Source organism: Callithrix jacchus, chromosome 9 (assembly GCF_049354715.1).
Source record: "Callithrix jacchus isolate 240 chromosome 9, calJac240_pri, whole genome shotgun sequence".
Taxonomy (NCBI): domain Eukaryota; kingdom Metazoa; phylum Chordata; class Mammalia; order Primates; family Cebidae; genus Callithrix; species Callithrix jacchus.
The window spans coordinates 114,497,622-114,513,516 of NC_133510.1; the positions used below are offsets into that span (position 1 = coordinate 114,497,622).

At 43.1% G+C, this 15,895-nt stretch overlaps 1 protein-coding gene across 7 annotated transcripts in view; it reads right to left on the reverse strand.

Annotated features, from left to right (window-relative positions):
* Positions 1-381: 381 nt before the first annotated feature.
* Positions 382-15,895, reverse strand: part of BRAP (BRCA1 associated protein) — a 50,853-nt gene continuing 35,339 nt past the window's right edge. For all 7 annotated transcript variants that reach the window (XM_078337333.1, XM_078337334.1, XM_009004656.5 and 4 more), the window contains 2 exons: positions 12,812-12,915; positions 382-3,617 (listed from right to left, as the gene is read on the reverse strand). In XM_078337333.1, coding sequence (XP_078193459.1) covers positions 3,254-3,617; positions 12,812-12,915 — 468 coding nt within the window. In that variant the 3' untranslated portion in view covers positions 382-3,253. The remainder of the gene's footprint in view (positions 3,618-12,811; positions 12,916-15,895) is intronic.

The following is a 15,895-nucleotide window of genomic DNA, read 5'->3' on the forward strand; positions in this document are numbered from 1 at the left end:
CATTGACACTTATTTTTTCTTTTTTGAGATGGAGGCTTGCTCTGTCACCCAGGCTGGAAGGCAATGGCATAATCTCAGCTCACTGCAACCTCCACCTCCTGGGTTCAAGTGATTCTCTAGTCTCAGCCTCCCCAGTAGCTGGGATTATAGGCATCCACCATCATGCCTGGCTAATTTTTGTATTTTTGTAGAGACAGGGTTTCACCATGTTGGCCAGGCTGGTCGTGAACCCCTGACCTCAAGTCATCCGCCCACCATGACCTCCCAAAGTGCTGGGATTATGGGTGTGAGCTACTGTGCCTGGCTGACACTTTCTTAGATTAGATACATGCTCCCAAGCAAATGTCAATCAGAGACACAAATTTCACACAGGGCAGAATAATTTCAAAGTCTGGCTATTTTAATTCAATTTCATTGTTCAAGGTAGTATGGGTATATTAAGTGGTTCATTGCCATCCTGAAGAAAACACAGCTTCTGTCTGATGTGATTTTGTCAAATTCAAACATGACTCTGACTTAAAAAAAAAAACAAAAAACTAGGCCGGGCGCAGTGGCTCAAGCCTGTAATCCCAGCACTTTGGGAGGCCGAGGTGGGTGGATCACGAGGTCAAGAGATCGAGACCATCCTGGTCAACATGGTGAAACCCCGTCTCTACTAAAAATACAAAAAATTAGCTGGGCATGGTGGTGCGTGCCTGTAATCCCAGCTACTAAGGAGGGCGAGGCCGGAGAATTGCCTGAACCCAGGAGGCAGGGGTTGTGGTGAGCCGAGATCGCGCCATTGCTTTCCAGCCTGGGTAACAAGAGTAAAACTCCGTCTCAAAAAAAAAAAAAAAACAAAAAAAACCCCTCACATTTTCTTTACATATCTTGGTAAGATTTTTTTTTTCCTGGAAAGCGCACACACACACACACACACACACACACACACACACACATATATGTATGTTTTTTTTTTTTCCAGTGTCCACCTGCAAAGGAACATTTTTTTTTTTTCAAATCTTCAAGCAGTTTGGAAACATTTGCCTATTTGCCCATTCCTCTGGGCACAGCCTTTCAGAGCATTTATCCCACCTATGCTGAAAAATCTGTTTTCCCAGGTGGTGGTGGGGCCACTGGATAAAGGGAATCACAGAGAAATGAGGAGTGAGCGAGCTTTGTAAACCACTTCTAATTCTCTTCATTAGTATGCTGTGATCCACCCCAGCTTCTACAAGGTCAGACATGCAAGACAAGTACTTGGCCAAAACAGCAGGATTCTAACTAGTGTAAAAATAGATTTTAAATAAAATAGAATCTCTATAGGAAAGAGAATTAGGTTATGCTTTACATTCCCACTCTAGCTTTAAGGTATCGGTACATATAAGTCCAAGAGAGACTCAAAGAGTTGGTCTGCCTTAAGTAAAAATTAAGAATGTCAGCCGGGTGTGGTGTCTCACGCCTATAATCCAAGCACTTTGGAGGCCAAGGCAGGCAGATCACCTGAGGTCGGGAGTTCAAGACCAGCCTGACCAACATGGTGAAACCCGGTTTAAAAAAAAAAGTCTGAGTACATTCATTTTGCAACATTACAGGAAAAGTTTTTTGGGAAATGCTGCAGCACATCCCACAAACATAGATGGTGATTATTGATACAGTTGATGTGCTAACAAGTAACATGTGAGACATTTAGGGGCTGGGAGCAGTGGCTCATGCCTGTAATCCCAGCACTCTGGGAGCCCAAGGTGGGTGGATCACCTGAGGTCCGGAGTTTGAGACCAGCCTGGCCAACATGGTGAAACCCTATCTCTACTAAAAATATAAAAAAATAGCCAGAAATGGTGGTGCATGCCTGTAATCCCAGCTACTCGGGAGGCTGAGGCAGGAGAATCGCTTGAACCTGGGAGGCAGAGGTTGCAGTGAGCTGATATCATGCCACTGCACTCCAGCCTACAGCATGGGCAACAAGAGCAAAACTCTACCTCAAAAAAAGAAAAGAAAAAAAGATTTACGTCAGAGGGGATGAGGGTTAAAACCTATTCTGAAATGTGATCATTTGAAAACCTTTGGCTAATTACAAAGCAAAAACCAAATCCCATCATTTAACAATACATCTTACTAATTATCCTTCTACCTCTTCAAGAAACTAAATTCCAACACAGGTCTCATTTTAAGTTTGCTCAGTTACTACAGGTTATGAATTATTTGACATTTATGGTTCCAGAGAGAGTACAAAGCCCCTCTGTTGGCCCACACAAGCGTTACATGACTCTTTAAAGGGGGCTCTGTTGAAATTCTAATTTTGGGATTTAGAAACAGCCTTTGGTTATATCTTGAAAGTGTAATTGAAAATGTGCCCAAACTCCCTCTAGCTGCAACCTGAACATGCAGCCCAATCTTTTGTAAACATTTAGAAAATACTGCACCCAGCAAAATACACAATTAGCTAGTCAGAGGCCTCACTCTACATTTTCACACAGATGAGAAATCTCCCCCACTTATTCTTGCTAGATGCTAGGATATCCACTTTGAGATTTGAGTTTGGGAACAGCCATTAAGCCTCCTCTTTAATTGAGGTTGATAATGACGTATGAAGTCACCAAAAATAAACAGTGGAGCTGCCACCATTTTTCCTACACTTAGTCTACCCAATGTGCCCCAGGCTGTTTGTTTTTCCTGGCTAGCCCCAGAGCAAGAAGAGATGACTGCTGGTAAAGAGCCAGGGCCTGGTTTACTACCAGGCCTCTTTTCAGATAACATTCAAGCAATTCTTCCACTCCCCAGAGGAAGGGAGAGATGATAATGATATGACACTATTGCTAGGGAATTTTCATAACTTCTCAGCAGCCAATGGAAACCTCTCTTTAAAGCAGCTGCTATGACCTCAGAGAGGTCTGGTGCTTTAGTGCTAGATAACCTTACCTTTGAGGTTATAAGAAATAACAACTTAAACCTACCCCAGAACTGAATGTCAAATGCACCAACTCCATAAATACAATGGAAAAATGCACAACAGAGCTGGGGCTTCTACCAAGCAAGAAGGCAAAATGGTCATTAGAATGTCTGAGGTTAATGAACTCTTAAGACCTTTTCAAACACAGCCTCTTTCCATCAGCTCTCCCGGTCAGTATCCTCTACATTCACTACATCACACACTAGCAAATCAAAGAGCCAAACAAGCCTGTGGCTTGATCCTCATTTGTACTTATTAGAGCCCAGCACGCCCTCATGGTGCCAGGGAGAACAGTCTCGGGGATGTTTGTTGCTTTGAAGGTCACTTGCCCCTCTTGCTGCGGCCCTTCCTGGAGGGCAATTTCCCACTGCCCCCAGAAGAGGCGGGACTTGAGGCTGAGGCCATGGGGATGTTGATCTGTCCCTCCTGGATTTCCTGCCGGGCCTCAGCAGGCAGATGGTTGATCTTCTGCTGTGTCTCCAGGTAGAACATGACATCACGAAGCTGCTCCTGGATCTCGGTGATCTGCAGATCTTTTTGGTCGCAGGTCTCCTTCAACAACTTCTCCTCCTCCTTTAGCTTGTTCTGCAGGAGGACTTGGTTGGCTCGCAAACACTTGTTCATTTCCTGCTCCTCTCTGAGCTCACTGGTGAGTTTGGCCACTTTCGTGTTTAGCTGAGTGCACCTTTTGAAAAACAAAGGAAGACAAAAGCACATTTTTCATTTGCTGACACAGTCCCCTTTCTGATCTGGGGTTGACCAGAGAAACCACGACCTCAGAATGCCTTTAGGACAGGCCCCTTTCTCCCATAGTGAGGAAGACTAGTTTGCTGCCATTGCAATCAGCTATGCAAAGCAAGAATTTTGCTCTACTTAACACAAGTGTATTTTATGCTTTTTCTTTTTTTTTTCCTTTTTGTGGAGAATGGGGTCTCGCTATATTGCCCCGGGAGGTCTCGAACTCCTGGGCTCAACCTATCCTCCCGCCTCTGCCTCCCTAAGAGCTGGGATTACAGGCATGAGCCACAGCACCTGGCAACAGAAGTGTATTTTTTTTTTTGAGATGGAGTTTCGATCTTGTTGCCCAGGTGGGAGTACACGATCTCCGCTCACTGCAACCTCTGCTTCTGGTTCAAGTGATTCTTCTGCCTCAGCCTCCCAAGTAGCTGGGATTACAGGCACCCACCACCATGCCTGGCTAATTTTTGCATTTTTAGTAGACACCAGGTTTCTACATGTTGGCCAGGCTGGTCTCGAATTCCTGATATCAGGTGATCAGTCTGCCTCAGTCTCCCAAAGTGCTGGGATTACAGTCATGAGGCAGTGTGCCAGCCCACAAGGGTACTTTTTTTTTTTTTTTTTTAGACAGAGTCTCACTCTGTTGCCAGGCTGGAGTGCAGTGATCTCGGCTCACTGCAACCTCTGCGGCCTGAGTTCAAGTGATTCTCCTGCCTCATCCTCCCGAGTACCTGGGATTATAGGCACCCGCCACCACACCTGGCTAATTTTTGTATTTTTAGTAGAGATGGGGTTTCACCATCTTGGCTAGGCTGATCTTGAACTCCTGACTTCATGATCCACCCACCTTGGCCTCCCAAAGTGCTGGGATTATAGGTGTGAGCCACCGCACCCGGCCCATAAGTGTACTTTTAAGACTTTTTTTTTTTTTTTTTTTAAGGATCAGAAATTTTTCAGTAGCAGAAACTATTCTGTGACTGATGTAAAAATTCTACTTCTTTGTTTTGCAGTCAGTGATTACATAGGTGCCTACGAGATGATAGCTGTGATGATGATAGCTGTGATAATGATGTTATGAGGAAAAATGACATTCTTGGAGAGTCAAGTGCTCTGACTTCATTGCATTTGCTGGAGGGAAAAAAAAGGGCACTTATTCTAACCAAAGGGTTTTAGACTTGCGAGTGCCCTATTCTTGATGTCCAGTCTTACTCATAAGAATTGCAAATGAAACTACCATTTGAGGCTGGGTGCATTGGCTCATGCTTGGAATCCCAATGCTCTGAGAGGCTGAGGCCAGAGGATCACTTCAGCAAATGAAAGAGGAAATCAGTTTGAGTCCAGTCTGGGCAACAAAGTAAGACCCTGTCTCTATAAAGAATCAAAAAAAAAAAATTAGCCAGGCGAGGTGGCGTGCACCTGTCGTCCCAGATACAAAGGAGGCTGAAGTGGGAGAATTGCTTGATCCCAGCAGGTCAAGGCTGCAGTGCGCTGTGTTCATGCCATTGCACTCCAGCCTGGGTGACAGAGCGAGACCTTGTCTCAATCAAACAACCAAACAACCCACACCATTAGAAACCTAGTAGAGTGGCTCTGCCTGTAATCCCAGCACTCTGGGAGGTCAAAGTGGGAGGGTCACTTGAGGCCAGGAGTACGAAACCAGCCTGGTCAACATAGTGAGACACCATCTCTACAAAAAAAAATTTTTTTTTAACTAGCTGGGTGTGGTGGTGTGCACTTCTTGTAGCCCCAGCTACTTGGAAGGCTGAGGCAGAGGATTGCTTCAGCCAAGGAATTTGAGACTGCAGTGGGCTGTGAATCCATCCCTGCACTCTAGCCTGGGTGACAGAGTAAGACTCTGTCTAAAACAAAAACAAAAACAAAACAAAAAAAACCAATCCACATTTGCAATATTTTTATGTATTAGAACACCCAAGAGCTGAGACATGAGAAAAGAGGCACTCTTACACACTGGTACTGGAGCATAAACTGGTATAAACTCTTTTGAAAACAACTTGGCAATATCTAAAAAAATTAAAAATTTGCCTGTAATCCCAGCACTCTGGAAGGCCGAGGGCAGATCACAAGGTCAAGAGTTCAAGACCAGCCTGGTCAACATGGTGAAACACTGTCTGGTTGTGGTGGCATGGGCCTGTAATCCCAGTTACTCTGGAGGCTGAGGCAGAAGAACTGCTTGAACCCAGGAGGCAGAGGTTGCAGTGAGCTGAGACTGCACCACTGCACTCCAGCCTGTGTGACAGAGCAAGATTCTGCCTCAAAATAAATGAATAAATAAAAATTTGCATTCCCTTTGACACAGCTGTTTTACTTCTAGGAATTTATCCCATAGAATAGATACACTCAGGATTGGGCAAAAAGAAACGTGGAGAAAGATGCTCATTACAGTTTTGCTTATAGTAGTGTGAAATTTGACACAATCAATAGGGACCTGGTCAAAATTATTATGGAAGGCCAGGTGCAGTGGCTCATGCCTATAATCCCAGCATTTTCAGAGGCCAAGACAAGAGGATCACCTGAGGCTCAGAATTCAAGACCAGTCTGAGCAATATGGCAAAATCCTGTCTCTACAAAAAAATTTAAAATTGGGCAGGCATGGTGGTGCACACCTGTAGTCATAGCTACTCAAGAAGCTCAGACTAGGAGGAACACTTGAGCCCAGGAGCTGGAGGCTGCAGTGAGCTATGATCACACCACTGTACTTGGGCCTAGGCAACATAGCAAGACCTTATCTCAACAGTGACAAAAAAAAAATCATTATGGTACATCCATACAGTGAAATAGCATGCAGCTATTACAAAGATCAGGATAGATCTAGATGTGCCAGTATACAAAAAAATCTCCAAAAACATATTTTATCAAAGAGAATACCTACTATTCCATTTTTGTAGAGAAAAGATTATGCATGTGCGATATTTACGTGGGCCAAGCTAAACATCTAGAAGAATAAATATTCACCAGTACTGGTTAATAATGTATACCGGTCAGGCGTGGTGGCTTACGCCTGTAATCCCAGCACTTTGGGAGACCGAGGCGGGCAGATGACAAGGTCAGGAGTTTGAGACCAGCCTCGTCAACATGGCAAAATCCCATCTCTACTAAAAATATAAAAATTAGGCCGGGCATGGTGGCTCACACCTATAATCCCAGCACTTTGGGAGGCTGAGGCGGGTGGATCACGAGGTCAAGAGATCGAGACCATCCTGGTCAACGAGGTGAAACCCCGTCTCTACTAAAAATACAAAAATTAGCTGGGCATGGTGGTGCATGCCTGTAGTCCCAGCTACTCGGGAGGCTGAGGCAGGAGAATTGCTTGAACCCAGAAGGCGGAGGTTGCGGTGAGCTGAGATTGTGCCATTGCACTCCAGTCTGGGTAGCAACAGCAAAACTCCGTCTCAAAAAAGAAAAAAAATTAGCCAGGTGTAGTGGAGGGTGCTTATAATCCCAGCTACTTGGGAGGGTAAGGCAGGAGAATGCTTGAACCTGGGAGGTGGAGGTGAGATTGCCTCCAGCCTGGTTGACAGGGCAAGACTCCATCTCAGAAACAAAAATAATAATAATGGTTACCACTAGATAGCAGGATCTAGGAGGTGAAGAAGAACTTCCAGTTTTACAGGGTGGAGTGGCCCACATCTATAATGGTAAAACAGTCTCTACAAAATGTTAGCCAGAGGCTGGACGTGGTGGCTCACGCCTGTAATCCCAACACTTTGGGGGCTTGAGGCAGGAGGTCAAGAGATCAAGACCATCCTGGTCAACAAGGTAAAACTCCATCTCCAGCTAAAAATACAAAAATTAGCTGGGCGTGGTGGTGCATGCTTGTAGTCCCAGCTCTTCAGGAGGCTGAGGCAGGAGAATTACTTGAACCCTTGAAGCAGAGGCTGCAGTGAGCCAAGATCACACCACTGCATTCTAGCCTGGCAACAGAGTAAGACTCTGTCTCAAAAAAGAAAAAAAAGAAAGAAAAAAGATGTAGTGAGCCAAGATTGCGCCACTGTACTCCAGCCTGGGTGACAGGGAAAGACCCTGTCTCAAAAAAAAACCTTCCAGTTTTAACTTTGTATTCTTTAGCAGTTGTTCAATTTGTTAGGGTGCTAAAAGCATAGGATAATTTTTAATTTTTACTTCTATTAATTTTGTAGTGTTGATTTTACAATAGCTTTAAAAAAATTATTTATTTTTGTTGAGACAGGGTCTTGCTGTTGCCAAGGCTGGAGTGCAGTGGTGTGATGTTGACTCACTGCAGCCTTTGGCTCCCAAGCTCATGTCCTCCTACCTCAGCCTTCTAGGTAGATGGCAATACAGGTGTGCACCACCATGCCCAGCTAATTTTTGTATTTTTAGTGGAGATGGGGTTTTACCATGAGGCTGGTCTTGAATTCCTGGGCTCAAGCAATCTGTCTGCCTCAGGCTCCCAAAAGTGTTGGGATTACAGGCGTGAGCCACTACATTTGGCTAGTAATTTCAATCAGTAGCAACTATCTTCCCAAATAACAGTAAATAAAGAATGTTCTTGCCATGCTGTCCATCAGTTTTTTGCTCCATATTCAACATCTTTTGCCTTTAATTCCTGCCCAAGGCCAGAGCATAGAACATTTCCAGCTTAGATACAGTTTCCTTCCTAACTGCCAGCTCTCAGCCACAATGGTTCAAAAAGAAGCTGAAGGCTTTGGATGGTAGAAAATTGCTTTAAACAGGCAAAAATGGAAGATATCTGCACATACTGCAAGTCCACAGACATCAGAAGAGAGCACTGCATTCCACATGGCATCCATCTGGTATGAAACCCCACACATGTATTTATTTTTTTGAAAGAAAGGAAGAAAAAGAGAAAGAGGGAGAGAGAACAGGAGTCTTGCTCTATTGCCCAGGCTGGAATGCAATCTAAAAATCGGTATTAAAAACCTCTTTTATGCTGATAATTGTGCTTAGCAGTGGAGACAGGAAGGAATAAAGGAAGAAAATAACAAACAGCCAACCAATATTTCATTTAAGTCTGTGAAATGCTATGCAAATGCTGATGAGTGATTTATTTCCAATTATGTGGTCACTTTCAAAATAGGTGTAATGTGATACTGAGAAAAATGTATGTTCTGTGGACCTGGAGTGAAGAATTCTATAAATATTCACTGAGTTTACTTGTTCCAGGTCTGAGTTCAAATCATAGATGTCCCTGTTAATTTTCTATCTCGTTGATCCATCGAATATTAACAATGTGGTGTCAAAGTCTCCCACTATTATTGTGCGGGAGTCCAAGCCTCTTTACAAGTCATTAAGAACTTGTCTTATGTATCTGGGTGCTCCTATATGGGGTGCATATATATTTATGATCATTGACTCCTGTTGTTGCATTGCTCCTTTTACCATTATGTAATGTCCTACTTTGTTTCTTTTAGTCTTTGTTACTATTAAAGTCTATTTTGTCAGAGACGAAAGTTACAACTCCTGTTTTTTTTTTTTTTTTGCTCTCCATTTGATTGGCAAGTCTTCCACCAACCCTTTGTTTAGAGTCTTTGTCCTTACTTATGAGATGGATCTGGATACAGTGTACCGATGGGTTTTGACTTTTTATTCAATTTGCCTGTCTGTGTCTTTGATGGGGACATTTAATCCATTTAAATTTAGGATTAATATTGATATTTGTGAGTTTAATATTGTCATTTAATGCTAGCTGGCTATTTTGCCCATTAGTAGATATAGATTCTTCATTATGGAGATACTCTTTAACTTTTGTTAAGTTTTTGGGATGACTGATACTGGTTGTTCCTTTCTGCGTATAGTGTTTCTTTCAGAAGCTCTTGTAAAACAGGCCTGGTGGTGATGAAATCTCTGAGTGCTTGTTTGTTCGCAAAAAGTTTTATTTTTCCTTCATTATGAAGCTTGGCTGGATATGAGATTCTGGGTTGAAAATTCTTTTCTTTGAGAATATTGAATATTGACCCCCCACTCTCTTCTAGTTTGTAGGGTTTCTGCTGAGAGATCCGCTGTGAGTCTGATAGGCTTCCCCTTGTGGGTGATCTAACCTTTCTCTCTAGCTGCCCTTAGAACTTTCTCCTTTATTTCAACCCTGGTGAATCTAACGATTATGTGTCTTGGGGTTGCTCTACTTGAGGAGTATCTTTGTGGTGTTCTCTGTATTACCTGGGGTTGAGTATTGTCCTGCCTTACTAGGTTAGGAAAGTTTTCCTGAATAATATCCTGAAGAATATTTTCCAACTTGGATTCATTCTCTTCATGGCATTCAGGTACACCTATCAAATGTAGATTAGGTCTTTTCACATAGTCCCATATTTCTTGGAGACTTTGCTCATTCCTTTTTACTCTTTATTCTCTGGTCTTGTCTTCTCGTCTCATTTCATTAAGTTGGTTTTTGACCTCTGATATCCTTTCTGCTTGATCCATTCAACTGTTAAAACCTGTGCATACTTCACGGAGTTCTTGTATGCTTCAGTTCAATTAAATCACTTATATTCCTCTCTAAATTGTCTATTCTCGTTAGGATTTCCTCAAACATTTTTTCAAAGTTCTTAGTTTCTTTACATTAGGCTAGAACATGTTCTTTTAACTCACAGAAGTTTCTTATTATCCACATTCTGAAGCCTAATTCTGTTAATGGAACACACTTGTTCTCCATCAGGCCTTGTTCCCTTGTTGATGAGGAACTGTGATCCCCTGTAGAGGGAGAGGCATTCTGATTTTGGGTATTCTCAGCCTTTCACGCTGGTTTCTTCCCAGCATTGTAAATTTATACACCTGTCATCTTTGTAATTACCGACTTTCAAATTAAGTCTCTGAGTGGACGTCCAACTTGTTAATTCCCCGCACCCAAATCTGAGCAACCCACCGTGCCGGCAAAAACAGCGGCATTAAGATTCATGGTACTTTTCTGCCCAGGAATCTCTGGTCTGGCTTCCTTCTTGAGTCCCTTTTTCAATCAGCTGAATAGGTGACTCTGCCTTCCGGAGCTCCAAACGTCAACCAAAAGGGGACCCAGTCCCGTTTACTCTGCACCAAGAACTGCCGTGCCGAGGCACCGGCAAAACCGCTGTGCTGGCCACAAGAGTCGTGCTGGCGACCCTCAGGGTTCCTTCCGCTGGGAATCTTCTGGTCTGTGAGCAACAAAAATTCGTCTGAAAGTGTCTTCTCGTTCTCTGCACTTTCACCGGGAACTACAATCCTGAGCTGCTAGATACCGGCCATCTTGGATCTCTCTCCGAAACCCCGCATTTTTTAATAAATGAGAAGCTGGTCCGGCTCTGTGGCTCATGCTTGTAATCCCAGCACTCTGGGAGGCCAAGGTGGGTAGATCAGGAGGTTAAGTGATCAAGACCATCTTTGGCCAACATGGTGAAACCCCGTCTCTACTAAAAATATAAAAAATTAGCCAGGTGTGGTGGCATGTGCCTGTAATCCCAGCTACTCGGGAGGCTGAGGTAGGAGATTCTCTTGAACCCAGGATGCAGAGGTTGCAGAAAGCCATCGTGCTATTGCACTCCAGCCTGGGCAATAGAGCAAGACTCTATCTCAAGAACAAAAAACAGGAGTTGCAATTCTCATCTCTGATAAAATAGATTTTAAAGCAACAAAGATCGAAAGAGACAAAGAAGGACATTACATAATGGTAAAAGGATCGATGCAACAAGAAGAGCTAATGATCCTAAATATATACACACCTAATACAGGAGGACCCGGATACATAAGGCAAGTTCTTAATGACTTACAAAGAGACTTAGACTCCCACACGATAACAGTGGGAGACTTTAACACCCCATTGTCAATATTAGACAGATCAACCAGACAGAAAATTAACAAAGATATCCAGGACTTGAACTCAGACCTGGAACAAGCAAACTATACATTCTTCTCAGCACCACATCACACCTACTCTAAAATTGACCACATAATTGGAAGTAAATCACTCCTCAGCAAATGACCATCTCACACCAGTTAGAATGGCGATCATGAAAAAATCTGGAGTCAACAGATGCTGGAGGGAATGTGGAGAAATAGGAACACTTTTACACTGCTGGTGGGAGTGTAAATACGTTCAACCATTGTGGAAGACAGTGTGGCGATTCCTCAAGGACCTAGAAATAGAAATTCCATTAGACCCAGCAATCCCGTTACTGGGTATATATATATCCAGAGGATTATAAATCATTATAAGGACACATGCACACAAATGTTCATTGCAGCAGTTTACAATAGCAAAGACCTGGAACCAACCCAAATGCCCATCGATGATAGACTGGACAGGGAAAATGTAGCACATACACACCATGGAATATTATGCAGCCATCAAAAACGATGAGTTCATGTCCTTTGTAGGGACATGGATGAACCTGGAGACCATCATTCTCAGCAAACTGACACAAAAACAGAAAACGAAATACCACATGTTCTCATTCATAGGTGGGTGTTGAACAATAAGAACACATGGACACAGGGAGGGGAGCACTACACACTGGGGTCTGTTGGAGGGAATAGGGGAGGGACAGCGGGGGGTGGGGAGCTGGGGAGAGATAGCATGGGGAGAAATGATAGATATAGGTGAAGGGGAGGAAGGCAGCAAATCACACTGCCACGTGTGTACCTATGCAACTATCTTGCATATTCTTCACATGTACCCCAAAACCTAAAATGCAGTTTAAAAAAAAAAAACAAAAAAACAGAAAGCCAAAAAATACGTGGGCACGGTGGCTCATAACTGTAATCCCAGCACTTTGGGAGGCCAAGGCTGGTGGATTACCTGAGGTTGAGAGTTTGAGATCAGCGATCAACATGGAGAAACCCCATCTCTACTAAAAATACAAAATTAGCTGGGTATGGTGGTATATGCCTGTAATCCCAGCTACTCAGGAGGCTGAGGCAGGAGAATCGCTTGAACACAGGAGGCAGAGGTTGCAGAGAGCTGAGATTTGTGCCATTGCACTCCAGCCTGGGCAACAAGAGCAAAACTCTGTCTCCTAAATAAATAAAATAATAAACGAATGAGAAGCTTGTTCCATACACAGGGAGACTCCTGAAAACTGGTGATATATAGATTTGAAAATGAGGGTGTTTCCATAGGAATGAAAGAAACTGTTTATAGAGCCAGTTACAACAGAATAGACCGATTATACTTACTTTCTTTCCACAGACTGCTTTTCTTTTAAGAGATCATTTAGTTTATGCTCCAGATTATCACATTTCTCAATTGTTTCTTTAAACTTGGTCTTCATGTTGTTAATCTGAAAGAGCAAACAGAAATCAGACTCATTTCACAAAGGCAATGTAGTGTGTGGTCTTTGGGGCTAACATCATACTTTCCTAACTTTGACAAACCAAAAATTAGAAAAGGTGAGATATGGCACTTTCTAGGCAGGGAAAAAAATAAAAGAAAGAAAAAGGTGAGATAATCATTTGAAAGAATTTCTGTAATAGGAATAAAAATGCCAGGAAATCTTTTTTTCTTTTTTTGAGATGGAGTCTTGCCTGTTGCCCAGGCTGGAGTTCAGTGGCATGATCTTGGCTCGCTGCAACCTCCCGGGTTCAAGCAATTCTCCTGCCTCGGCCTCCCGAGTAGCTGGGATTACAGGCATGCGCCACCATGCCTAGCTAATTTTTGTATTTTTAGTAGAGATGGGGTTTCACCATGTTGACCAGGCTGGCCTCAAACTCCTGACCTCAGGTGATCCACTTGCCTTGGCCTCCCAAAGTGCTGGGATTACAGGCATGAGCCACTGGCCCAACCAGGAAATCCTTTTTTTCCTTACTATTTCTCTGTATCAGGATGAGTAAGGGATCAGGAACCTCTGAATGTCCAGTGAAACCACTGGAAGGTAAAGAGTGAGCATCAGGTACTACATCAGGGGCTTCCCATTATTATTATTTTTTTAAGAAATGATGAGGTCTTGTCATGCTGCCCAAGCTAGAGTGCAGTAGCTTATTCACAGATGCAGTCACAGCTCACTACAGCCTGAACTCCTGGGCTCAAGTGATCCTCCTGCCTCAGCCTCCAGAATAGACTACTGCAGGCATGTGCTACCTACCACACCCAGCAGAGCTTAGTCACCACTGTGTTTCTTATATTTATTTATAGACAGGGTCTTGCTCTGTCCACCCAGGCTGCAGTACAGTGGCATGATCTCAGCTCACTGCAACCTATGCCTCCTAGGCTCAAGTGATCTTTCCACCTCAGCTTCCCTAGTAGCTGGGACTACAGGTGCAAGCCACCACATCTGGCTTATTTATTTTTTTTAGACATTGTCTTGTTCTGTCATCCAGGCACCTGCAGCAGCACGATCTTGGCTCACTGCAACCTCTGCCTCTCAGGTTCAAGTGATTCTCCTGCCTCAGCCTCCCAAGCAGCTGGGATTACAGGCATGCACCTCCACATGTGGCTGATTTTTGTATTTTTGTTTTTTTGTTTTTTTTTTTGAGCCAAAGCCTCACTCTGTCATCCAGGCTGGAGTACAGTCGTGTGATCTCAGCTCACTGCAACCTCTGCCTCCCAAGTTCAAGCGATTCTCTTGCCTCAGCCTCCTGGGTAGCTGAGATTACAGGCACCTGCCACCACGCCTGGCTAATTTTTGTATTTTTTAGTACAGATGGGGTTTTGCCATGTTGGCCAGGCTGGTCTTGAACTCCTGACCTCAAGTGATCCGTCCTTAGCCTCCCAAAGTGCTGGGATTCAGGCATGAATCACCACGCCTGACCTAAGTTTTATATTTTTTGTAGAGACAAAGATTGGTAATCTACAAAACTTGTGACAGTTGACTCCAGTCATTTGTTTTTTCAAATTCACAATTTTTTCATGTATCATGAAGCCAAATGGAACATAAGCAGTCCATTTTTTTTGTCTATTTATCAAAACAATATCCATAGACTAATTCAAATTACACAGCCTTAAAAACAAGAGAATTTAAAAATTCTGATATATAACATGTCAGATGGCAGCAATTCTAGCCCAGAGTATGTTGGAATCTGGCTAGGTAGATACTGGATCCACTCCTGTGCCAAGATCTGCAAACTTGGGAATTTCCTCAACTCCTCTGGTCTAGGACACTGGCAAAAGATAGTTGGGAAGGCAAAGTGGGGAGGCTGGGTGGACCACAAGGCAGTAATAACAGGAACTGAAAGTGGCTGAGAATTTAAATCCTATGGCCCAGGCATCAGCTGGGTGTTTCACAGGCAGTATCTCGTTTATTCCTTATAGCAAGCATATGCCTTGTAAGTCAACTTCTGATAGAAACTGAGGCTTGAGAAAGGTGAGGCATTATGCCCAAGGTCACCCCACTGGCGTGTGGCAGATACAGAACTATATCTCAGGTTTGGGTCCAAAGCCAAGTTCTAAACATCTGTCTGTATTACAAAGAAGGCCAAAACTCTATAGTGAAGAAAAAGTGACTTCTGGACTAGATCTGAACTTAGCAGAGGTCCTTGTCAGGCAGATGGAGGGTCACTTCTAACCTTTCTTTTTAATCATTTTCCATACAGCCTGTCTAGCAAGTCTCTAATAGCACTAGCTTTAATAATAATAATAACTAGCAAGTCTCTAACAGCACTAACTTTAGTAATAATTATAAATGTTTTATACAAATTCACTTTACAGCCAACCTCCATTGGAAGAACATGGAAGAGAGATTCCTAAACGTTTTTCTATGTCATAAAAATCAAAACGGCTTTAAAATTGCTCGAATTTTAATTTGGTATTATCTTCAATATTTTAAAATAACAGAGCACTAGATCTTTTGATATTTTCTTCTAAACTGACTCCTGTCAGTTCAAGGAAGTTGAAAAGGACAAAAGTTACTATCATAAGGAACCAAACTGTACATGTCTTAATAAAGATACTTAAGCCAAATACATTTATATCAACATGAAAATATAAAGGTTCAATCAAGACAGTTGCAGGAAAAAAAGAAGAAAATATAAAGGTAACCCTAAAAAGGTTTTTAATATTGCTACAGACAAATGTTAACAACTATCTAAATTAGTGCTTTTTAAAACATTTCTGGGCCAGTGCCATGGCTCATGCCTGTAATCCCAACACTTTCAGAGGGCCGTGGCAGAAGGTTTGTTTAAGCTCAGAAATTGGAGATCAGCCTAGGCAACATAAGACAACTCCCATCTCAACAAAAATTTTAAAAAATCAGCCAGGCACGGTGGCACCCTCCTGTGGTCCCAGCTACTAGGGAGACTGGGGTGGGAGGATCACTTGAGCCTCAG